This window comes from Bufo gargarizans, chromosome 3, assembly GCF_014858855.1.
Source record: "Bufo gargarizans isolate SCDJY-AF-19 chromosome 3, ASM1485885v1, whole genome shotgun sequence".
Taxonomy (NCBI): domain Eukaryota; kingdom Metazoa; phylum Chordata; class Amphibia; order Anura; family Bufonidae; genus Bufo; species Bufo gargarizans.
Window position 1 is genome coordinate 585,634,783 of NC_058082.1, and position 25,331 is coordinate 585,660,113.

General features: G+C 45.8%; 1 protein-coding gene across 1 annotated transcript in view; it reads right to left on the reverse strand.

Annotated features, from left to right (window-relative positions):
* Positions 1 to 25,331, reverse strand: part of LTN1 (listerin E3 ubiquitin protein ligase 1) — a 142,424-nt gene that overhangs the window by 18,692 nt on the left and 98,401 nt on the right. Inside the window, exons 2-12 of the mRNA XM_044285900.1 lie at positions 21,113 to 21,177; positions 20,609 to 20,759; positions 19,520 to 19,718; positions 18,142 to 18,304; positions 17,926 to 18,030; positions 15,615 to 15,757; positions 14,337 to 14,472; positions 12,973 to 13,126; positions 9,892 to 10,108; positions 8,761 to 8,995; positions 2,948 to 3,013 (exon numbers count right to left, since the gene is read on the reverse strand). Of these exons, the coding sequence (XP_044141835.1) occupies positions 2,948 to 3,013; positions 8,761 to 8,995; positions 9,892 to 10,108; positions 12,973 to 13,126; positions 14,337 to 14,472; positions 15,615 to 15,757; positions 17,926 to 18,030; positions 18,142 to 18,304; positions 19,520 to 19,718; positions 20,609 to 20,759; positions 21,113 to 21,177 (1,634 nt within the window). The remainder of the gene's footprint in view (positions 1 to 2,947; positions 3,014 to 8,760; positions 8,996 to 9,891; positions 10,109 to 12,972; positions 13,127 to 14,336; positions 14,473 to 15,614; positions 15,758 to 17,925; positions 18,031 to 18,141; positions 18,305 to 19,519; positions 19,719 to 20,608; positions 20,760 to 21,112; positions 21,178 to 25,331) is intronic.

Sequence of the window (25,331 nt, forward strand, 5' to 3'; positions counted from 1 at the left end):
TACATGAGTTGGTTGGCTGATCGATGCCCTCTTTACACTGGTCAATGATCGGGAATGGGCGTTCTTTTCAATGCTCAAACACCCACCCACCGCCCAGTCCAATCAGAAGTGGGTCCCCTCTTTCCAAGGCCCTTAGAGCAGCTGCATGGTCTGCGCTCTTGTAGACAGATAGAAAATAATGCATATCATGTATTATTTAAAGATTGACGCTTCGTGCCAAGTCGTAGTCTAGGGCTCTACAAAGATTTTTGCAAAATACCACAAGGAAGGATGAGGTTTACACTTTTCATTTTTTTTAGCTATAATTTGGTTGACCCCTTAAAGCCACTCTTATGGATTGAGAACCCTACCTGTGTGCCTCAATGGGAAATAACATTAAAGGGGTTGTGCCACAAAAATTAATCTACATTTTTCAAACCAGTACCCGGATCTGAATAATTTTGTAATTGGATGTAATTAAAAGTTTAGTATAGCCAGTGAGCTATTCCATAAAATGTATCTGTATAGCGCCACCTGCTGTTTGTTCATTTCCTTATTTTTTTTGTCTGTCTCAGCTGGTCAAACGTGCTTAAAGAGTAACTAAACATTTGTATACATTTTTGTGAACATGTCCCTAATGTCCCCCGGAGGTTTAACAACTCCTGGCATAGCAGGTGGGTAGGAACTCTGTAACCATGTGCTATGCCAGGATTAGTTGAGAAGAGCGGGCCCCTGCCTGTGCCTGCTTCTCTCAGCTACGAGTCCTGCATGTCAGCCTTTAGCTTAGTGAAGCAGGCGGAAGCAGGATCCCGCTCCGGTCAGCTTATCCTGGCATAGAACATGGTTACAGAGTTCCTACCCATGTGCCATGCCAGGAATTAGTAAACCTCTGGGGGGCATGGGCAAGAGAAGCAATATGCGCTCCTGCCCGTACTCCCTGCGCTGCGGCCCCATTCACAAACTGTACAGCCCGTACTCCTCAACGGTGTACGGAGAAGAAGATTTTAAGCGCACAGCGAAACGTGCGCTTTTGGGAGGGAAAAGTGTATTCAAAATAGAAAAAAACATGAATAAACTGTATTACAAAAACTGTTATTAGGGCAAGTTAACAAAAATGTATATAAAAGTTTAATTACTCTTTAATTTTAAATCTGTTAGAAGCTGTGGCAGTTACAGGGAGAGAGCTGCAACAGAAAGGACACGCCCCTGAGCTGCAGCAGAAAGGACACGCCCCTGAGCTGCAGCAGAAAGGGTACGCCTCCCAGGGCTACCGCAGAAAGGACACGCCCCCTGAGCTGCTAGGATGAAGATAATCTAGTAGAACAATTGGAGCAGTGAATGGTGAGATCTCTGGATCCATGTGAGGTACAGGGCTGGTTCTAGCTTTGTTAGAAATGTATTGTCATGTACTATAAGACGATGACTGATTTTATTTTTTACATCAATCATGGGACAACCCCTTTAATCGACACTCAATAGTTTTTGCAGTCAGACAGTATTGTTTCTTCCTGGTCTAAGGCCTGACATTCTGTGCTAAAAGATTACAAATGCTTGGATCCTCATCTATCTCCCCTTTTGGGCTCCAGATCGCCCCTTTCATGGAAACAATCAGTTAATCATCACCAGAAAAAAAAACGATGGAAATCCCAGGCTTAGTCCGCACCCCCCCCCCCCTCTTTTTTGGTGATGTTCATAGGAACAAGAACCTGGCATGCTTCTAATATGAAGAAGAAATTCCATGGCGTTCATTGGCACATGCTGGGGGAAGAAAAGCCACATCTACTTCATCAAATCCGATTTAATTTATTGTACTTTGGGTATTCATTTATTCTAATTTGTCAGTTTTACGCCAGTTTTTCTTCTTCCCTACATCCATATATGAAGGCTGCACTGGGCCTGCTCCATGCCAATAATCAGCCATGAGTCACTTCTTGTGGGGATGTTCCTCAACACTGAAACCTCGCTGCACAAGAGAGGAACAAACTCATCATCATCCGCAAGTTTTATTTTTAACCGTGAACTGCGGCTCCATTCTGTAAGAGGGAACCCTTAAAGGGGTAGACTCATTGCTGGATGAGGTTGCGTCTCACCATGCAAGTCCCTGCAGGACAAATGTGGCATTACACGTCAGCTGGTCACATAAATGGCCGCCCTTGGAGCATTGACTGACAGAGCCAGGCAGTAGGTATGCAATTGCACCTTGCCCCTGGTCTGGGGGAGTGTCTGTGCACTGAATGGAGCGGAGCTTCTGTGCAATGAGACTAATGGCGCCCCTGTCACTGTGTGCAGGCATCATCTGCACATTTTTGAGCCGAGGCTATCTGGTACTATGGTTGGTGTCACTGATGACAGACTCCCTTTAAACAGTGCGTACATGGTATCAGCTATAAATCAAGGTACGGGGATAAGTGACAATTTCACAATTTACGTTCTTTTGGGCAGTTAGCCAATAAAGTGGCCTGTATGTACATGTGACATACTTCTTATGGCGCCCCCTGCTGTTCTGTTGATTCCCTTCCAAGATGTCCATCTATGTGTCCAGGGCTGGTGAAGCTGCTCCTAGAGCACTGATTTTTCATGGCTGCTCTGCAAGCAGCGGGAATCTCTCCACCGCTCGTGTACAAGAGGTCCGGGACTGAGCATGTGTGACCACCAACACTGGACGCACAAAGTGGACGTTTTGAAAGGGTATAAACACCAAGGGGGCGCCCCCATCTGTGCCGGTGACATCACCAGGCTCAGTGCTGGGTGGAAGTCTCAGCTTACCATAGTGATGAAAAGACCGGTACGTCGCCGGCACAATGAAAACACATCCTTGCGCTGTGCGATTGCAGCGTGATAAAGGGGAGCATCGTATGCTCCACTCATATGTAGGCTAGAAATAAAGCGCAGCATATACCCAAGATCGGCCCTGAACCTGGAAAACCCCTTTAAATGAGTGTTATATGTAATGTAGAGACAGACTTACAAAGCAGGTTCCTCTTCATCTTCAGATCCATGGTCTTCATCAAACGCTGGCAGGTCGGACATAATTCTGTGAGTAAACAAAGAGGTGATAACAATATGGTGGCCGGACGGGTACAGATCACTTCACTTAACGTCGCGCTCTACCTTGCAGGAATATTGTCTCTCTAGCATCTCTCTATGACACGCTCAAGCGACTCATGATGGATTCTCTTACTGTAAAGGTCGCCATAGCCATTAGATGAATGCCGCCTCAACTCGCCGATTTCGGTGGGACCAGATGACCCTCTAACGTTTATTGCCGTGTCCCGATTCCAGATGGGTGGCGAGGGGATGTGGCGGAAGGATCTGCAAGATTTCAATATGCCCAGTTCTTTTGTTCCCAGGGGAGATGAGCCATTGCCAGCGGTGTGTGGCAGCCTTTTATACCCATCTCTCCATTGAGAGGACATGCATGCTCAGCCGAAACATGTGTGCCTCTGTATTAATAATATCATTCATCCGACAACTATATAAAGTGTATGGCCTCCTTAGAGGGTATATACATATTCAAAGGCAATTTTTTATTTTTTTTACGATTGCATTTTACTCATTTTGGGCTAAATATAATTTTTTTCAATTGGTCTTCATTTAAAATTTTCAGCTGCTCTGCCACAAAGGGTTCACCGTTTGTCTATCCGTGTGAATCCAATTTTCACTTTGTGCCGGTCATCTAATTACCCTTATCTCTAAATTACTAAAAGGTCATAAACACTTATTTAAGACACGTTCTGATCAGTAAAATAAGAATTGAGCTATAATGAGTGCTTAGGAGGTCAGAGATGAGGAGCCGTCAGCTGAACTGCCTGATGGAACGGAGTGAAAACAGACAGCAGGCTACAAGAGAATCTCAAGGCTGTACAAGGAAAAGGGCTCAACATTTTTTAATAAAGACCAATTGAAAAAATGATTCTCGGCTCAAAATGAGTGCAATGCAATAATACAAAAATTGACCCTGCAGGTTTAAATAGCCTTTAAATCTCTAATTAGAACCTCGGGTTTAGAAAGGTGTACTCTGAATGTAGTATTTCCTATAGGTCCCGTTCACTCCGATAGGAGTTACAGATACAGTTTGCCACATGGGTTAAATAAACCCAGGCACCTCTGGCGAAACCTATAGATTGGCATTACGATCTAAGTCATGGATGGCTGAACTGGGAATACTCCTTCAATCCACAAAAATACTACGGGATACATTTAAGCACACAAAACTATTATCCAGATTTGCAAACGTTATCTCAATGAATACATAATGAAAAATGAAGCAACTTTGCGATGGGTGTTCTTACCATACTGGTTCATTGTTATAGCCCCTGTGCACATTCTGTGTCTCCATAGTAACAGACAACAAAAACTGAGTAGTCTGAGCTGCAGTTACACTCCCATCTGTCCCCTCCTTCTGACCAACGTACCAAATGTATATTTGTACAACATAGGGGTCAAATAGAAGAATGCACGAGTCTGCAGGATAAGGGTCCATTCACACATCCGCAAAATGGGTCTGGATCCGTTCCGCAACGTTGCAGAACGGATCTGGACCCATTCATTTCCAATGGGGCCGCAAAAAATGCAGACAGCACACAGTGTGCTGTTCACATCTGCACTTCCATTCTGCATCCGCACTTCCGTTACGCCAAAAAATAGAACATGTCCTATTCTTGTCCGCAGACACGGACAAGAATGCTGGCCATGTGCGGTCTGAAACATGCGGAACGCACATGGCCAGTGTCTGTTTTTTGCGGATCCGCAATTTGCGAACCGCAAAACACTTGCAGACATGTGAATGGACCCTAACTCTACCCAAAATCCGCTTCTGTCTTTCACTATGGAGGAACAGTCTGCATAGGAGCCATAGAAACAAAACGGCAGGAAATGTCTTAATTTGCTTTTTTTTTTTTTCATTTTCAGTTTATTGGGACAACTGTTACAGGGGCGGACACGGCCTGAATAAAAAAACAAACTAAGGCTATAACAAGATCTGTAAACAGCAGGTAGCATACTTGCTGATGGCTTCCCAATACAGTCAAAATGTATAGTCCAGATACAGTCAAAAATGCACAAAAAAAGCTGCAAAAATAGTACACCGACTAACGGTCAAATCCAGACACTTCATTAAACTTCTTGAAAGGTTATTATCATCTCGGAATGACTCACTCCACGCTGGAAACATGGTAGCACTGCTTCAGAGACTGTGCGACTCGCTGTGCTATGGTATTTATGTAATTCCCATTGACTTGAATGGGAACCAAAGAAACAGCACAGTGCAGCTAGCTCATCTATATCCATTGTTCCGACCACACGCAGGCCTGACGTTCTAGAGACCAGAGTTGGGAACTGCATCCGTCAGACATTTAGGACATCTCCTGTGACTATATTATAAATGTCTGAGACGGTAACAGTACCCTGGCACGACCACTGCCCGGTGGACAGAAGTGTCTGCTTCTGGCTCCGCCCACTACAGTCCGCGGCTGAACGTGGGGGTGTCAGGTGTCGGACCCCCACGATCTGATATTGCCTGATGATGATGCTAGGTCATCACTATACAAAAAGAGGCTATCCCTCAGTCAGTGCTCATCAGCCATTGTAGTCAATACCGAATCCAACTGGAGGATCTTAATTAAAACCAGGGGAATGTCCCTCGTCCTCCTCTAAGACAACATCACGACTGTAATAAAAATAAATGCTGCCAGATAAACCCAAAATAATGAAAGGTAAATGGAGGCCTTTGATGTGAAGATTTCCCCATTGGGCTCCCGTCACATCTGTTGCCGGTTTCCTGCAGCTGTTACCACCTCTGTATTAAAATGTAAGAACCGTTGTCCCCTCTCCAAAATAACAACCATTAAAGAGTAACTAAACTTTTATAATAATTTTTAATATGTCGTCCCTTGACTTTATTTATTCATTTAGTATTTTTACTATGCTTTTACCTCCCTAAAGCTCAGCATTCAGTGCGCGCCCAAACCTCTGTTCTCCCTACAGCGCTGACAGCTCAGGGGTGTACGGAGCACAAAGTACGGGCAGCAGCAGCGCAGGGAGCATATTGCTGCTCCTGCCCGTACTCCCTGCGCTGCTGCTGCCCGTACTTTGTGCTCCGTACACCCCTGAGCTGTCAGCGCTGTAGGGAGAACAGAGGTTTGGGCGCGCACTGAATGCTGAGCTTTAGGGAGGTAAAAGCATAGTAAAAATAAAAAATTAATAAATTATATTAGAAAAACTTTAGGGACAACATATTAAAAATTATTATAAAAGTTTAGTTACCAAGTGTACAAATTATACAGACAGGCTTTCCAGTCGTCACATACATAAAGTAGCAAACGTCGGGAAATCTACAAACAGAAAATGAAATCAGGTAAAAAAATATATTATATTTATCATTATAAATAAATATAGATACATTAATTAAAGGGGTCGTCTCGCTTCAGCAAATGGCATTTGTCATGTAGAGGAAGTTAATACAAGGCACTTACTAATGTATTGTGATTGTCCATATTGCCTCCGTTAATGGGTGGATTCATTTTACCCAAATAGACTCCCTTAATTAAAATACACCTTTTATAAAATATATATTCAAATATGAATACCAGAAAACCAAAAAGACCCAAGGTGACGCTCCAGATGTGAGACGCCATACATCTAGAACCTTACCTAGGGTCTTTTTCCCAAGTACAGGGATTGTGTCTGGAGGAGATATCAGACCGAGGAACTGAATCATTGGATCACCATCGGACTGACTCCTACACACTATACTACCCCCTGAAGAACCAGTGAAAATACTGGGGAAACGCAGCGTTGGGGATATTTTTGTTTCTTTTTTGTCCCTTGGGACCCATTGGAACAAGACTATAGATTTTTTTTTTATGGTTCTCTTGGGACTGCCCTGTTTATAACAGAGTTTATCTACTGCTTGGGAATAACATTCAACTACTTGTAGGGCAAGCGTAGGGATTTGTAAGGGTTCAGCCGCCGAGAGGTGGGGGTGCTCTGCCTGTAGGCAGGGAGAGATCTAGGGATATATAGGCTATTCCCAACAATACCTGGATCCAGGGGAGATATTTGGGACACATCGAACATCAATAAGAAGTGAATATGAAAGATACTTTGAATCCCATCCTCCCAACCGTGAGTAAAGAAGGACATCTTATGTCCCAGCTCTTGATACACCTGTTTACAATCCAGATTATATATCGCGCATACAGTACTTACCTATAACTTAGACCCTGTACAGTTGGCACAATATATGACCATGTAGGAGTTAAAATCGGACCACTTGTAGAGGTTTTCAGAATTTAATATATATTTAATAAAAGGTATATTTTGATTAAGGGTCCATTCACACGTCCGTTGTTTCTTTCCTGATCTGTTCCGTTTTTTGCAGAACAGATCTGGACCAGATCTGGACCCATTCATTTTCAATGGGTCCTGAAAAAAAGTCAGACATTGTGCTGTCCGATTTTTTTCAGGACCCATTGAAAATGAATGGGTCCAGATCTGGTCCAGATCTGTTCTGCAAAAAACGGAACAGATCAGGAAAGAAACAACGGACGTGTGAATGGACCCTTAGGGAGTTTATTTGGGTAGGTGTTTAGTCTGGTCTTACTCCTGATGAGAATCTAATATGTGTTCTGGATTCATTTTACTATCACATTATACATTCATTGTTTCCAGGGGTTACGACCACCCTGTAATCCAGCAACGGCGGTCGTGCTTCCACACTATAGGAAAAAGCGCTGGCCTCTCTGGTGACTGGGACCACGGGAGTGCGCATAAGCCAGGTCTTTTTCCTACAACGTGCAAGCACGTCCACCTTTGCTGGATTGCAGGGTGGTCGTAACCATGGAAACGAGCAGTGTATAATGTGATGGAAAAATGAACCCAGCCAGCAAAGGGGGCAATATGGACAATCACAATACATTAGTAAGTGCCTTGTGGTAACTTTCTCTACATGCTAAATGCCATTTGCTGAAGTGAGACGACCCTTTTAAGACTTCCCAGAGTGGCCGACCCGCAGTGGAGATCATACTTAACTGGTCACCGCTGCTGGGTTTGGTGTCTGTCGCTCCCGGGGCCGGCTCTTCCTCTCCCTACCGCGGCAATAGGGAGACATGAAACCGCTGCAGCCAATCACAGGCCACAGTGGTGACCTGCGTCCCTTGCGTCACGACAACTAGTAGGATCACAAAAGTGGGTAAGCCACTCTGGAAAGAGGCCATATCATTGATCTCTCTCTTATCGTGAACCCTGCAGCCCCTCGCCTGTCTATGGGCTGTGTCTGGTATTACATCTCAGCTCCTGTGAACGCAATAGCGCTGAGCTGCAATACCACACCCAACCTGTGGACAGGTGTGGCGCTGGTTTTCCAAAATAAATAAGCCATGTTTTTCTAATCCTGGAAACACCAAACTTTCCATCAACCTCATGTTTTACTGACAAAAGACCGCCTTTAGGAATGGTATGAATTACTATGACGCTGCGTGTGGATTTCAGCACACCAGTGACTTTTTATCTGGAAACTGAATGTAGCGAGGATGAAGAATTACACCAATCTGCAGACAAAAATATTTGTGTCTGTCTGTAACTAAAGAATGACTAAAGCCTCCCGAGGGAAGTTCTGCGCTGTTCTACTGGAGGCCGTGCAGCGTTGCTTTCAAAATCCTTGGACTGTCTGTAAAATCACAGCCTAAAAATGCAAGATAACAAAGCGGGACAGTAGAGGGCGCTATGGGAGATGCCTGCATGGCATGTGGTGGGCAGGAGGGAAACATATGGTGCTCTTACTTCTTCAGCATGTGGTAGACTGTGATCTGAACGGCTCGGTCTTTATACAGCAGGAGCGGGGCCAGGGTATTCAGCAAGCTCTGAAGGCCATCCGGGAGGTTGCTCTTCTGTCCAGCGACGAACCTGGCCGGCAGGTCGTGGTTCAGCAGCTGCTCCTTTGTGATGAAGGACAAAGCGTGGCCCAGAGACTGCAGCACGGAGGAGTGATACGAAACCTCGGACGCCGTGCTCTCCCCTGCACACACAAAGTAAGAGTCAGGACAACACAGGCGCTTTCATCACGTTCTACAGGACGCCCAGTAATGTGCTGCACATGAACCGTGCGGCTTCCATGAAAACACGCCTTAGAGGCAATGGACACCATGGGGTCATTTTTTTTTTTTATGATTGCATTTTACTCCTTTTGGGCTAAAAATCTTGGGGATCTCTATTAGAAATGTTCAGCCGTTTCTGAGTTACAAGGGTTAAAAAAAAATCTGTCTTTTTGCAAGCTTCCACAGTGTTTTTTTCTTTGAATCCAGTCATCTGGCGATCTCCGGACCTCATAAACACTCATTATAGCGCGATTCTTAAGCAACGGATAGGAATATGGGCATAAATAAGTGTTTATGAGGTCAGGAGATTGTCAGATGACCGGGTTCAAAGAAAACAGACTGTGACAGCTTGCAAAAAGACTGATTTTTAACCCTTGCATCTCCGAAATGGCTGAACAGTTCTAATAAAGACCAATTGAAAAAATGATTTTTAGCCCAAAATGAGTACAATGCAATCATAAAAGAAAAAAAAGGCTCCCAAATGGTGTAGATGGCCCTTAAAGGGGTTGTTCAGATGCGTAATCTGTCTAGAATCGTACAATAAAATTAGTCATACTGATGTTACCGATGTCCCGCCACTCTCATTCCGATGCTTTCAAGTCTATGTAGAGCTGCTGTCCCAACAGGGAACTTTGACTCCTGCAGCCAATCATTGGCCACTGCAGTGACCTCGGCGGTGTTGACAGGTTCATGCCAGGATGTCATTGCTGGAGGCCTCAGTACGCGGCTTCTTATCATAGAGATCTCTCATACCCAAAAGGACTCGGAGCCGCCATGTTTTGGCGTCTCTTACACTACGTAATATTACATAGGTTACCTGCTATTTTTACCAACATCGGTAACAGTAAGCCGTGGATGCCTTCAGAAAAGAATTCCTTCCACTCCGAGATAAGTTTTGCGGGAAGTTGCTCTGCGGCGGCGCTCGTGGTGACAGATTGAAAGCAAGCAGATAAATCTGAAGCCAGGCTGTAACTTACGCAAGCAAACAGCCGGACCAGTGGTACATGGTAGAGTGCCGAGCTCTCACACGCAGTCTGAGAATGCAAGAGCAGAAAAGCAATATCTGATTAGCCTACAGAAATTCTTCCCGCTTATCTATTGACCTGCAAGGCATTACACTTTACAGAGTAAATCAAAATTAATCTTTATAATGGCTTCCAGAGAAATTAAAAAATATATCAGACCTAGCCATTCCTCATGGACACAGATCTTCATGCGAGACTCTGATTGAAAATACACAATAAAAAAGTCAGAAATAAATCTTTTTAAATGAGAATGATGAACTTCTGTTAGACAACGCTCCCCTCTAGTGGTGGACTGCGTTAATTGCAGGCGCTCGGAGGAAAACAGCTAAACTCTCCCACTGGGCACCGCACAAAATCATTTCCTGGTATTAGTCATAACATCGTATAAATCACATGAAATCTTGGCTATCTAGGAATGCTCACGTCTGATGCAATCTAACTTTTCATTTAGGAGGCTAACAGAGAGGCCGGGACTGCAGACATTTATACAAAACATCTGCTCGGCGGCTCACACTCGATCAGTCTTGTATGGATCTCCGTCGGTTTAAGCATCTGACAGGAGACTATCCTTTAACCTTCACTATATACATTACATTACTGGGTTATTGGTGGGCTGACTGAAGTCAGATTGCTCGAAGGCTTTGAGAGATGGATTTGCAAATAAGATTACAGTGACTAAGACTGCGCAAATATATTCTAGATTCCCCCCTTAAAAAAAATAATAAAAAATCTTGTAGACATACCGTAGGTCTGAGTGAATGGGGTTGTGTCATCTGAGACATTGGCGGCATATCGCTGCCGGAAATAGCTGAGCGGCGCTCAACTATATTTGGAACGCTCATAGAAGGGAGTGGAGGGTGGGCGTGTTTGCAGGGCGCACTCTCATTCACTTTGGGGGCCCCGTTCAATAGATAGGTGTCGGACCCACACCTATCTGTCGATGGAGTCCTATCCTAGTGCTGTGTTACCAATGTCGGAGATGAGACCCTTAATGACATCGCATGAAATGCATTGCTGCCGATCACCCAATGAATGAGCCAACGCTCGCTCATCGGGTAAAAGCACTGTTGATGCCGCACATGAAATCAGTTCTGAGTAGTAGATTATCCTGTGTATACAGCGATCTGCTGCCCAGAAACAATAAATCTGTATAGGGATGAGCGAGTGCGGCAGCGATCACTCGTCCCATACAGAGGAGATGATTGTAGCATGAAATGCAGCTCTCACCTCCTCCGACGAGCAGGCAGTTATCGGGAATGGACAGTTTGTTCACGACAATTGCCTGGTCAGTCAGCCCGTGGAATAGGACCTTTACTCTCTTCTGTCCAGTGGGATACATTTTTTTTAGAAAAGCAGTAGAATAGGTTACAAAAAAAGAAGCATTGCTCACCTTATACATCCCCCATGTCAATCCAATTCCTACGCTTACTGGATCCCACGGCAGGAAATGCCAGGGTAGTCAATTACTGGCTATAGCGGTGATCCACCTCAGCAGATGCATTTCCCATTTAATTTGAGCCAAGACTGGACCAGGAAGCAAAGGCCCGATAAGTTGGGGTACAGCAGCAGCGAGGGAATCGATGAGGTGAGTAATGTGTTTTTTTTTTTTTTTAACCCATTCTACCCCTTTTCTAAAAAAAAAAAAAAATATACGCCACCACACGACTGCTTTATTCCAAAAGGATCGCAATCACAGATCCCAAAATAGCAAGTCTACCCATCTAGGTTTAAACATTGTATTAATTATATATACAACACCAACATAATCCGCAGCGCTGTAGAGATTGTCATCACTCATATCAGTCTCCATTGGGCTCACCGTCTAATTTCCAAATAAACCTAGAAATTCTAGAATTTTTTTTAACAAGAATCTGGACAATCTGGATGAAATCTAATGCAAACCTGGGGAGATCATAGTACAACAAACTGATGCAGACGTCGTCCTGAGCCGGATTGAAATGCCCCCAGCGCCATAATGAAACAGCGCTAACCTGCTAACCACTGAGCCACCGTTTTCTCTCCATTCACTTACTTCTGCGCAACTATCATCACAGATCGGGGATCATAGAGCTCTCTGCCAGAAGAGATGGTGATGGGGAATTCACTAAAAGAGTCCAAGAGGGGCCTGGATGTATTTCTGGAGTGTAATAATATTACAGGCTATAGTTAGTAGATTTCCAGAGAAGGGTCGCTGATCCCGGAATTTATTCAGACTCCCATAGATAGAGGCAGGAAGAATTTTCCCCTAATACGGGGCAATTGGTATCCGCCTCATCGGGTGTATTTCCACTTTGTACTTGATGGACCAAAGTCTGTTCTTGACCTTATCAATTTTGTAACTAGGTGGATTTACCATTCGGAAAACCCAGCTTTCCCAGGCACAGATATAGCTAACAAATGGTGGGACAGATAGGAGCGCAGAAGGAGCCTATTTTATAATAGGAATGTGCAGAAGCGTGCCTTATAGCCAGGGAAGAGATTTGCTACGAAATGTCCAGCAGTTTATAATACGCAGAGACCGTCAGAGTGCAGGCTGCTGTATACTGCAATCTTCAGTATGGCAATGGATTAGATAACACAACACTTTTCAAAGCATCGATGCCGCTCGGCCTTGCAAACACATCCCCATGTTATATATAGGGGCAGGCCCCTCATGTAAAGCGCCCCCTGTGATGTTCTCATTGCTCCTACACCCTGTGATTCCCAGGAATGCTGCATCAGAAAGGAAGCAAATCCCATAATTACTGTATAAAAGGAGAATCCCTCTTTACACAGAGCACTCCACAACCGCCCTCTATAGGCGGAGGCCTCCATTCCCTTCAGCAGCAACAGTCTAACCTGAGACTTACAAATCAGTAGTCAGACAAACTTACCTCTAACCATGCTAACATGGAGCACATTATAAAGTCCCACTCCGCATCCTCCAGAGAAAGCAGAGCAGAAGCCGAGTATTTCAGGAGAAGTGAGAAGAATCGAATGATTTCCACATTCAGCCCAACTAAGTCCAGGCCATCGTCCTGCAAATGACTGCAAAACGTACCAACATTAGATATCAGCTGCCATTACATGATGACGTATGAGATAGAAAGAGTTTTTAGGTATTTTTAAGTATGGAATTTACACATAAATTCCATCTCAACGTGGGGCATATCGCTAGGATATGCCACAAATGTCCGACAGCGGTGGGACCCGCTCCTATCTATAGAATGGGGTCGCCAAATAAAAGGAAGAGCAGCCACGCAAGCATGGCCGCGCTTTATTCACCGCTATGGGAGTTCCGAAAATAGCCGAGCGCTGGCTTGGACATTTCCAGCGCTCAGTGGAGACGTGGCTGCACTTGCAGGGCTTGCTCTCTATTCTCTCCTTCGGAGGTCCCACAGCAGTGAATGGAGAGGACACTGCGCATGCGCGGTGAGCTTTCCTTTACTTCAGGGGCCCAGTTCTGAAGATAGGGGTGGGTCCAAGATGTGGCATCTGAACCTATATGACATATGTGGCATTTCCTAGTGATAGGTCACAAATGTTGAGATGTTACTCCGTCTTTAACCCCTTTATGGGGGAAAGGGAGTCGCTCAGATTGCATGGGAGACAAGTGAAGAGACAATGCAGCTTGCGTTTCAGCAGGCACAGACTGCTTAATGCTATAGGCATGATACTGTGAGTGACAGCCTATGTTCTGCTGACAGGCTGCCATAGGAAGGAATTGGCTTTGCCTGGAGATTTTCAGCTCCATTAGGGCTCATGCACAAGAGCTTATGTGCCCCGTGCTGCGGACTGCAAATAGCGTTCTGCATTGTACAGACACCGTCCATTTGCACACAGTTTGCGGATTGACTTGAATGGGTCCGGGATCTGCAAGAGACGATCCACACCGCAAAAAAATAGGACATGTCCTTTTTTTTTTTTTTTTTTGCGGTGCAGAGCGCTTTGTAGTGCTCCCGTGAGCTTCCGATCCGTGCCTCTGCTCTGTTCCGTATCTTGAGGATTGCGGACCCTTTCAAGTCAATGGGTCTACATCCGTGATAGGAGTGCACATGGCTGGTGCCGGTATATTGCAGACCCACTGTCTGCAGTCCATAATAGGGTACGGGGCACACACATCTTATGTATAGATCTGCATGCTGTGTGTACGGTATATAGCCATACTAACCTTTATCATAATGTAATGTAATGCCTCTCACCTCTGATAGAAAAGGGACAAATGGTCTGGACTGAGGGATAAGGGCATAAAACTCACCCGCTGAACAGAAAGAGATCCTCGCGAGCGTTTTTCCACGCGAGAATGACTTTCAGAATTCCCGGAAGGAGATCAGGAGAAGGAATAGACTCTGCGTCCAGGCACGAATTGATAATGGCAAGAAAACCAAACCCTCCTACAGGAAAATAAGGATGTAAAGTAACTCTATGCGTACGACTTATACAACAACTGGCAACCATCATGACACACTGGAGACATGCTCAGCACCAATTACTGCAAAACCACTGGCACAGTTATAAAAAAAAAAAAAAGTGTCAAAAACACAATATAACACCACAAAACCAGCAGATGCACAGACAGACAGACGTTTACTGTAATATAATTTAGGAAGTGAGGTGTGCGGCATCCAAACCTGACCTACTGTTATGTTAAACCCCTTCACACACCTTGGGGAACATTTATGTCACGGGTGGGCAAGGAGTCTACAGAGTGGGCTCAGTAACTCAGCCTGCTCCATACACAGTGCTGCCCCCCAGTCAATAGTGACTGCAGCATCTGAGCGGTCATAAAGATTCAGGGTCCAACCTCTGTCCTCTGATCGCCCCATACCACCACAACGCAATTGTGGGGTGCCAAGCGCCTGTCATAGCAGACGGAGACTTGTAAATAAAAATCTGTATAATTACAAAATGAAACAGAAGTATTGCAGTGTATTGTAAAAGAGATCAAGTGATCACAGGTTCAAATCCCATAGGGAAAACAAAAAAAAAGGGGGGGGGGAAGGGTTAATAAAGTATATGAAATATAAAAAACAACAAAGATCAAAAATGTAACCCCCATTTCCCTTATAAATGTAAATGGTATCGCGGCCTCTGAAAATATCACGTTATTTATCCCGCCAAGTAAATGTCATAAAAAAAAAATCCCATGAGATAATTTTTAATTTTTGCCCAATCTGCTTCCTACCAATAAATATATACGTGGGAATAAAAAAAATATCAAAAAGTCGTATGTACCCCAAAATGATGCCACTAGAAACTGTAGCGCTCACTGTGAAAAGAAGGTTCTTGGAGAATTTGTCAACTTCACGGTGGAGCTGCACCAAAATAGTGCAGGGACCCATTTGAAAGAGGTCTCCATGAAGTTTACAAGTGGATCAAAACATATCACACGTATCACTTGGGGCCTGAGACAACAAGAAGTCCACAGGTGGGTGGGAGTCTCGGAGCAGAATGCACATTGAGGCCATCATTTCTGAGTCTCTCCTGAAAGTACGTTGCTTCCATAATTCCTTTGCATGTTATGCAGCTCACTCACCATCTGTACAAGACAAATCGGTCACAGGACAGGACATCAGGCGGGAGACAAACTGGATTATCACAGATTCCTTTTCATTACTATGTAAGAATGTGGACAGACACTGGATGGTGTGCAGGCTGCCTTGAGTCACGGGGAAATAACTATAAAGAGATAGAAAAGCGTGCTTGTAATAAGTACATAATAAAGTAGAAATCATCATTACTGCTAATAGAAATACAGGAAATGCCACAATATTATTATTGCAAGGGTTTGACCTTCTGGGACACCATTGATCAAGAGAAGGTAGGGATCTGTGTGTCCAAGATGCTGCTGTCTTTACTAGCACTCATGTATCAAAGCAGCATCATTCCTAAACTGATTTCTCCATCTACAGCAAGGGTTTGACCTTCTGGGACACCATTGATCAAGAGAAGGTAGGGATCTGTGTGTCCAAGATGCTGCTGTCTTTACTAGCTCTCATGTATCAAAGCAGCATCATTCCTAGACTGATTTCTCTATCTACAGCCCATGAGACATCTCCTATAATATGGATATAGAAAGTCAAATAGCAGCGCTCACCTGAGTCAGAGGCACGGATATAGCCAGGACAAAGCCAACGTAAACTGTATAAAAAGTAGAAAGGTCCAGCTTCCGATAAAACAATATCTTTTATTTGATGCAGTAAAATCCATACAAAGCAAGACAGGTGCAAAATCGACGCGTTTCGGATCTCACAGTAACAATCCTTATCATGAGTAAGGATTGTTAATGTTAGATCCAAAACGTGTCGATTTTGCACCTGTCTTTGTATGGATTTTACAGCATCAAATAAAGGATATTGTTTTATCAGAAGCTGGACCTTTCTACTTTTTATACATGAGACATCTCCACTCCCTTGTGCGGACAGACACTAATACTATGGAGTGTGTGACTCCCTGTAATGTGATCTCTCACAGCTCCCCTGCAAACTGCCTTGTCTATACTTTTCTCCTATCTATCGCCTGTGTGAGCTTCCCTCCTTGGAGGCTTCCCCCCTCTCCACACTCTAATCTACCATGCAAAATATTTCCCCCCCTCCTCGCTGCCACGTCTAACACAGAGTGGGAGAGAGAGTTGTCAGAAAGGGGGTGTTTAACTCCTATGGCAACTGGAGTCCAAATCAGAAATTTAACAAGACTGGCATATCTATCGCCAGTCCTGATCTACTTTGTCATGGAGTAAGATTAGCTAAATTTATTAAGAGGGTCGCACCCCTGTTAGGCTACTTTCACACCTGCGTTCAGGTGTCCGCTCGTGAGCTCCGTTTGAAGGGGCTCACAAGCGGCCCTGAACGCAGCCGTCTGGCCCTAATGCATTCTCAGTGGAGGCGGATCCACTGAGAATGCATCCGTCTGCCAGCGCCCAGCCTCCGCTCCGCTCAGTGAGCGGACACCTGAACGCTGCAAGCAGCGTTCGGGTGTCCGCCTGACCATGCGGAGGCGAGCGGATCCGTCCAGACTTATAATGGAAGTCAATGGGGACGGATCCGCTTGAAGATGACACCATATGGCTCAATCTTCAAGCGGATCCGTCCCCCATTGACTTTCAATGTAAAGTCTGAACGGATCCGCTCAGGCTACTTTCACGCTTAGAAATTTTTCTAAGTTATAATGCAGACGGATCCGTTCTGAACGGATGCAAACGTCTGCATTATAGGAGCGGATCCGTCTGATGAAACATCAGACGGACCCGCTCCGAACGCTAGAGTGAAAGTAGCCTTAATCATTTTGATGCATCTCAGCAGGTCCACGTGCCATTGTCTGAAATCTACCCCAGCTAGGAGCCAGGGTGGATTTTGGGTGTAAGGCTACTTTCACACTGGCATTTTAGGTTTCCGTTTGCGGGATCCATTCAGAGCTCTCACAAGCAGTCCAAAACGGATCAGTTTTGCCCTAATGCATTCTGAACAGAAAAGGATCCGCTCAGAATGTATCAGTTTGCCTCCGATCAGTCACCATTCCCCTTTGGAGGCTGTCTGCAGTGTTTTGGTGTCCGTCTGACGAAACTGAGCCAAAAGATCCATTCTGACACACAATGTAAGTCAATGGGGACGGTCAGTTTTCTATGACAGAATCTGGCAATGGTTTCACCGCACCACTCCAAATCACTAATATGCTGGGAACTGAAGTTCCATGGGTGTGCGGAATGTGAAATCAGGGGGATCCCACAGGTCGGACCCCCATCAATCATAAAGTAATAGCATATCTTAGTGACACGCCATTTCTTTAGAACATTGGATGGAAAAAAGAAGCCCAGCCCCAGATTACAATACAAAGAACAGACCACCAACCTCTGTGTGCCTGCTGTCAGCCGTTTCAGCTCATCGTGTCCAGGACTGGCCAAGTGGATAAGCTTGTGGAGAGTCAAGGACCAGATTGTGCCACTTTCTAATGACCTGTAGGTGAGAGGAGTTTAGAAGAAAAAAAATTAGGAATCAAGATCTGGCGCAAACACCAGGAGAAGGTGATTTGTTGTAGCACCACCGGAGACAATCCCTATGAAATACCTGGTGTGGAGCAGCTCCAGCAGAGCAGAACGATGGCCAGCAAGCGCCTTCACTGTGTCAGGGGTTATGTCCATTGTCTGTAGCATATGGCGGCACTCTGTGATAATAGCAGGGGGTCTCTCTAGCTCCTCGCACCACTGTAAGCTATACAGCATCTCTGCCACTGAGCAAACATTAGAAAGTGGATGTTAATACATAATGTAGCTATGGAGGATTACTGGCTATTAATGTCCCTCTGTGCTTGCCTATCTCTTTATGTCAACTCCAAAAGGACAGAGCTGTAAGTTACAAGGCCTACAGGGAGTCCGAGACAAGTCTTCTGCCACTTCATGGGTTCAAAACCTAGCGATATGCCATAAAAGTTGAAAGGGGACAACCCAACTAAGATTACACTGTACACAGTGCTCCTATGAGCCATGTATATGGGGAAACACAGTAATTATCCAGGAGTCCGACCACCCAGATCGTCCGACCCGCGGTGGAGATCACATTTACCGCTGCGTTGGGTATCTAATGCTCCCAGGCCAGCTCTTCCTCTACTGGGCACGCTGAGATCAACAACCATTGACGGGAGGACACGTGACCGCTCCAGCCAATCACAGGTCACAGCGGTGACCTGCTCCCCATGTTCTCGGATGTTGATCTCAGAGCTGGCCTGGGAGTGTTATACCTGGGTTCCAGTGGCGGGGACCAGGGAAGTATGATCTCCACCAAGGCTCTGTCTGACTCTTGGATAACCACCTTTAAAACCCAAAAAGTTATTAAAAGTTGTTAAAAAATTCATCAAGAGGCTCCATTCTGTCAAAGATCGCAGAAGGCAGACGGCTTTCCCTGCGTGCACTTGACATGTACGCTTTTTCTATACATTCAGAATTCCTCGCAAGTGTTTTTGTCAGATTCCACCCCATATTTCACCCCATCTAGAGGTGGAATGTCAGTAAGGAAGGGCTTAACACTTCACTGTATCTCCACAGTCTATCACCCCACCTGCAAGATAAATGAAGTGTTCAGGGAATGGGAGGGGAAGGAAAAAAATGCTGACTGACCGGGGCGACCTCGGCAGAGCCACAGATCTGCAGTTCACCCTTACATTGCGCCGGGCTGATTGGAAACGCTTTTCTAGCTGATACGTGGGCGAAACAATCCACAATGTTCCCGCAGCATTCCAGCTGGCCGATGAGTGGACGCTAATTGGCTTTAGTCTAAACATGAGTCGTTCTGTCCTAGAAGGGGAATGAGGTTGTTGGCAGCTGCAGCACTGATGAAAGGGAACTCCAAAAATAAGGGGGAAAAAATTATGAAAAATGTCTATTAAACATGGGGGGCTGGAATAAAAAAAAAGGGTCATTCCCCATGAATTCCAGCCCAAGACTCTCACCAGCAATGATTATTTTCCTTTCAATTTCCTCATCTTTTGAAGCTCCATCACTCTTCAGCATTCGAAAAGCCATTTTGCTGAGTAGAGAGGCCGCGCAGAGGTGGTGGGGCAGCCAAGTTTTAGAGAATGATTTAAGATCTGTCCCAGATGTTTCCGAGTTCATGCTTAATCGGCCTTCCAAGATAGGTTTGCTTGACCACTGTAACAGAGCATCACAATAATATTACAGCCACGTCAACGGAGCAAAGGAGTAACTTATAGTGGGTGCAGAGGTAGCAGTGGCACCCAGGTCCTGATGCCTGGGAGGGTAAAAGCAGAGGAGTAAACTACAATGGGTACACAGGCAGTGATGGCCAGTTCGCAGTGTTCGCCAACGAACACATGCGGGCTGCCATCTTAAATCACAAGTCCGGCGATGCACTGGTAAGCCCTTACCTGTGCCTGCGCCGCACGCCGGTCTGAAACAAATGCGGTCACCGTGAGCAGGCAGTTCCGAGAACAGCTGCCGGGGGCCTTCATCGGGCAGTTCAAGGATCTGCCTGCTCCCGCTGACCACATTTGTTTCAGACCGGGGGGGGGCGGTCTAAAGTAGAAGTGTAAACTAAAGAGCAGGGATGGCCAACCTGCAGCTCTCCAGCTGTTGCAAAACTACAATTCCAAACATGCCCAGACTGCCTACAGCAGGACATGGTGGGAATTGTAGTCTTACAACAGCCTTAGAGTCGCAGGTTTGCCATCACTACTATAGAGGATGCAGAGTTAGCAGTGGAATACAGGTTCTGATGCCTGGGGGTCCAAAGCAGAGGAGCAATCTATAAGCAGTTACACCCAAGTCTTGGTGCCTGGGAGGGTCCAAAGCAGTGGAGTAAACTTTAGTGGATACAGAAGTAGCAGTTGCACCGAGGTCCTGGTACGTGGATGGTCAAAAGCAGGGGCGTAAACTATAGTAGGTACTGAGGTAGTAGTTGCACTAATGTTCTGGTGACTTCCCAAAGTCCCCTCTGCCACCTAAGCAAACACCAGTACTATAAAAGGCATATGGTAGGTGGTGGTGGGGGTTAGACCTTTGCCTAGTATGGAAAAACTGACCTGTCCTGCGAGACACTGGCGCATCTTCTGCCAACTCTCGTCACGTGGCATCATTTGGGACACATGTTCAGCCAGTATATGAGAAGCAGACGGACCAGACTGCAGAATCTTGCCATGTAGGTCATCAACAGCGACTATAAGTGACTGTAGACTAAATAAGGAGACGAACAAATACACATTTATAAATGACAAGGCAAATAACAGCATCCCATGGTTAATGTAGTCATACATTTAAAAGGTGGATAAAGAGAGGAACAACCAAACAAAGACCCCTAAAAAAAAAAAAAAAAAAAAAAAAAAAAAAAAAAAAAAAAAGGTCCTTCAAAACAGTTCAGAAGAGCAGACAGGTCCTGATACACGGACGTCACCGGCACTAATGGGCGGGCTAGGGCAGCGCTAAAGCCAATCCATCAGAGCTGGTGACATCACCGAATACACTGCTGGGCGGAAGCCTCCGCCTAGCAGTGTGCCAATGTAAAGAAAAAAATGTGATTTTGTACTTACCATAAAATCCCTTTCTCGTTCAATTCATTGGGGACACAGCACCATGGGTATACGCCCAGCAACCACTAGGAGGCGACACTAGATATCAAAAAGGTTAGCTCCGCCCAGGGCTATACCATCTCCACAGACACCAGGCTAATCAGTTTGTACCAATAGCAGTAGGAGAGAGAAACAAAAGCAAAGAACCAACATGTCCTGGACCGGGAAAGGAAACGATAACAGCAGCCCGGTGACGAAGAGAAATTAAAACAAAAGGTGGGATCTGTGTCCCCCAATGAACTGAACGAGAAAGGGATTTTACGGTAAGAATCCAAATTTTCTCGTTAATGTAATTGGGGGACACAGCACCATAAGAACGTCCCAAATCAGTCCCCGAGGGTGGGAAGGAAATCTCATGCAAAAAGTTGGGCGCACAGGTGCAGGAGAACCCTGTGACCCAACAGGACCAGGAGAGGCCATAGGATTAAATGGTAGATAGAAAACTAAGGAAGTGAGCCGAGAGGCTTCAGGACCAGGAAGAGTCCAAAGAAAAAAAATGTGGGAGACCGCCAGGATCCCAAGGACAAGTGCCTGGGAAAAAAGGCCATATGCAAGAAAGGAACTAAGAGAAACACCCAGCTCCACCCAAGGTGGGAAAAATAAAGAAGCTAGAGGATAGGGAGTAGATGTCCTGCGCAAGAACCAAGAGTTGAACAAGTGCGCATTAGAGAGCCAGAAGGAGGATCTGGAAGAACCAGGGCTCCCCCTGAAGAAACAGGAGAGCAGCACAACCGGAAGGCATCTGTTGGTAATGGCCTAGCGCTCTGCATATAGAAGGATGGCTCCAGGAGGAGGATCTATAAGAGGACAGACCCGACAAGAAAAATTAAACCATGAGGGAACCTGGCGGGAGAGAAAATGCCTGGGAAAAGGAGAGGCGCAGTCCTGAACCAAGGAAAAAACTTCCTGGAGACAAGCTAAAGTAAGACCCTGTGGACCACCCCTCGGCAAAAGGAAGGCGATTCCGTAAGGCCTGGAAGTAAAAGGAACCCGACGACCAGTAAGAGGACCCAGCAAGGAAAAAACTCCAAATTCTCTCAGACCAAAAACATGGCCTGTCCGTTGAAAATACCATGTGTAGGCCAGGGTAGAGAGGAAACAAGGAAGCACTGGAGGCTGAACGATTGAGAGAAAGAATAGCAAAGACTGACCATGGGAAGGGAGCAAGCCTCCTTCCACTGCAAGGCAGGTGGGAAAAGAGAAACACCCGATGAGAAGGTGGAAACCCCATCCTGCCAGAGAAAGCAGCCAATCCCTCGGGGAGAAGGAGGTCCTTGGTAATGGCCAGGAGAAGGGAACATAAAGACATGATTCCCACACAAAGAAGGCGAGAATCTAGCTTTATAAAAACTGGAACAAAATATCACTGTGAAATGTAAGACCAGAGAAATCCCCAGCCACATGAAGTCTCAGGAAAAAAGGAACCAGTCACAGGCCCTGGTAATACAAGTGGAGACACACTCCTCTGAGAGATATTGGAGTAGGAGAGAGAGAACCCCAAACAGCCTAAGGAGGAAGAGTCCACAAATCGAGGGAAAGCTCCATCCCAGAAGTGGCCAATATGAATGTAAATTGCAAACTGGAGCAACAAACTCCCAGGTACCAGGACCTGAACCTGGGGAGACGGGAAGAGAGGTTAGAATCTCAAGAGGGAAACAAGCCTATGGGGACTCAGGAGGGAAAAGAACCAAACCGGGCCCAAAGAAGCAGCTGTCAAACAGAGCATGTGCGGTCAGAGATGCCAAGAGTAGCTTTCCCAGAGGGAACCGGCCAGCTAGAGGGTCTAAGAATCATTGGGGCAGGGTCTCCAAGCAGAGGCTCAAGTAGGGTCCACAGAACTGAACCACATGAGGACAATAATAGCCAGATTATCAAAGGAAAAATGAAATGTAGCAACCATAGCGAAAAAAACATCAGCCATGGTTAACCAACCATCCTAAGTGTAATGACTAGCATACTGTATAACACTGCCCCGGAAGGGGCAAGTACAGCACCCTGGTTTTTGTAAAAGAATCACCAGACATCCATATGTCAGAAAAGGATGCAGAATTTGGGGAAATCAGGAGAGACTACACCGACATGGAGAAACCAGCTACCAGCAGAGCACAATGAAACCCCCAAGGAAGGGGGAAGAAACTGACAGGTACAGAGAACAGCAAAGGCCCAAGGGGACGGCACTTCTGTCATGTAGCACCACTAATCAGAGAACATAAGGGAGTACCAAGAACGCCCGGACGATGGAAGAACTACGGGAGCATGTCCAATAACAGAGCGAGCAGCAGTAGGTGTGGGGCGCTCACTAGTCCTGTCACAGCCATATCAGAGAGGACGTCCAGCGATGACCCAAAAACTGCAGTAGCAGCTGGTGCTCACAATGCTGCATATCCCTGCAGGATAGAGCATCCAGTGGTGATCCAGATACTCTGCCAGGACCGGGCCATGTAACTCTGTGAAAACAAAGCAGAGGAGCAACAACAACAACCCGAGTACTCCATCCATGAAACGGGGTAACGGGGCTGTGCGGAATACAGGAGTACTTTATAGGGTTGACAAAGAACAAACCTAGCATGATAGCCAAAAACCTGCCCATGGCGGAGGGAGTGTGGTTGTCTGGTGCATAACAGGACTGAGAAGTCTTGTTAAATAGTGCGTCAAGCAATAAAGTAAAAATCATGCCTAGTACAGGGGCAATGAGAAGACTTGGTGCACTCAGAGGGCCTGGGTCAGGGGGTACTACCCCGGGTGTCAGATCTGAACAGGCCAGCCATATACTGGATCTAACAATTGCAACTCAACTCTGCCCAAGAAGGGGGGAAGACGTATGGTTACCAGGTACATACTACAACCAGGATGGTTTGTCGGATACAGCGCCTTGAGATAGTACAAGTACACCACTGTAATGGGGTGCCAGATGCATACTAGAACCAGAAAAGAGTGTGATGAATACAGTGTCTTGGGATGGTACCATCACTCCGCATGAAAAGGGGGCCACATGATTGCCTAGCATACATTAGAGCCAGGAAAGGGCAAAGCAGGAGCCGTATGGGCCACAACAGGGCACAGCACTTGGAGATACTACAAATACTCCGCCTGAGAGTAGGAGTAATCTGGCTATAATGAGGGGAGACATGGCTACAGCATCTGGAAATGGTATACATTGCTCCAGACAAAAAAAATATCAAGGAGCCATTGGCTCCTAATCTGAAAAATTTATGAGCCAAATTAATTTTTTTAGTCGCCAAATTTTAGTTGTAACATAAAAGAGTCAGAAATTGGGTTTTCTTTAGCCTCTTGGCTATTAGTTTTTCCATTCATAAACCTGCACATTGAGCTCCCAGCAGCAGATAGAAGCCTGCAGGGCACGCTGGCACTTCTGGTGTGACATCACCTGGGCACATGGTCTTTGCTCAGCTAAGGAGCGGCTCCGTTCCCGCCATGCTGTCCCTGGCACTTCATGAGCAGTCGGCAGTGACGCGTGCTCCCCTGCTCCATTAATGGCAGTCAAATTATCGTGTGTATTCATATGCATTAGACATTTTTTAGGGAGAAATACTGCCTGTACAGGCATCTATGACGCTTGTACAGTCGTCATTGCAACTAGGGACGAGGAATCGACTTTGGATGAAACATCTAAAGTCGATTCACATAAAACTTTGTTCCCTAATTGCAACCTCTCCTGCCCTTCTGTCGAGACTCCACCTGAAGCCTGGCAGGTAACAGCCATATTTTAATGAGGAGCGCCTTTGGACCTCTCCTGCACATCGGGCGTACTGTGCATACAAAAAGGATGGACTAAGTGCAAAAACAAAGAAAAAGGGAGAGGTGTAAAGTGGTTGTCCCAAATGGCCATTTATTACCGTACATAACCACATGACCCCTTGCAGACGAGCGTTACTCTCGCAGCGAGTCCGCAACACAGCTCCCAGCCTGACCTCCCAGCACTGACGGGAATTACATAGCATTATATTGATTTATGATGCTATGTAACCCTTACAGTTCTGAAATGTATTGGATAACACTGACAGCATTATGTCAGTGTTATCCAATACATTCCAGAACTGTAAGGGTTACATAGCATCATAAATCAATATAATGCTATGTGACCCCGGCAGCGCTGGGAGGTCAGGCCGGGAGCTATGGAATCAGTTTCATCCGCTAGTGTGAGGAGACATAACGCCCA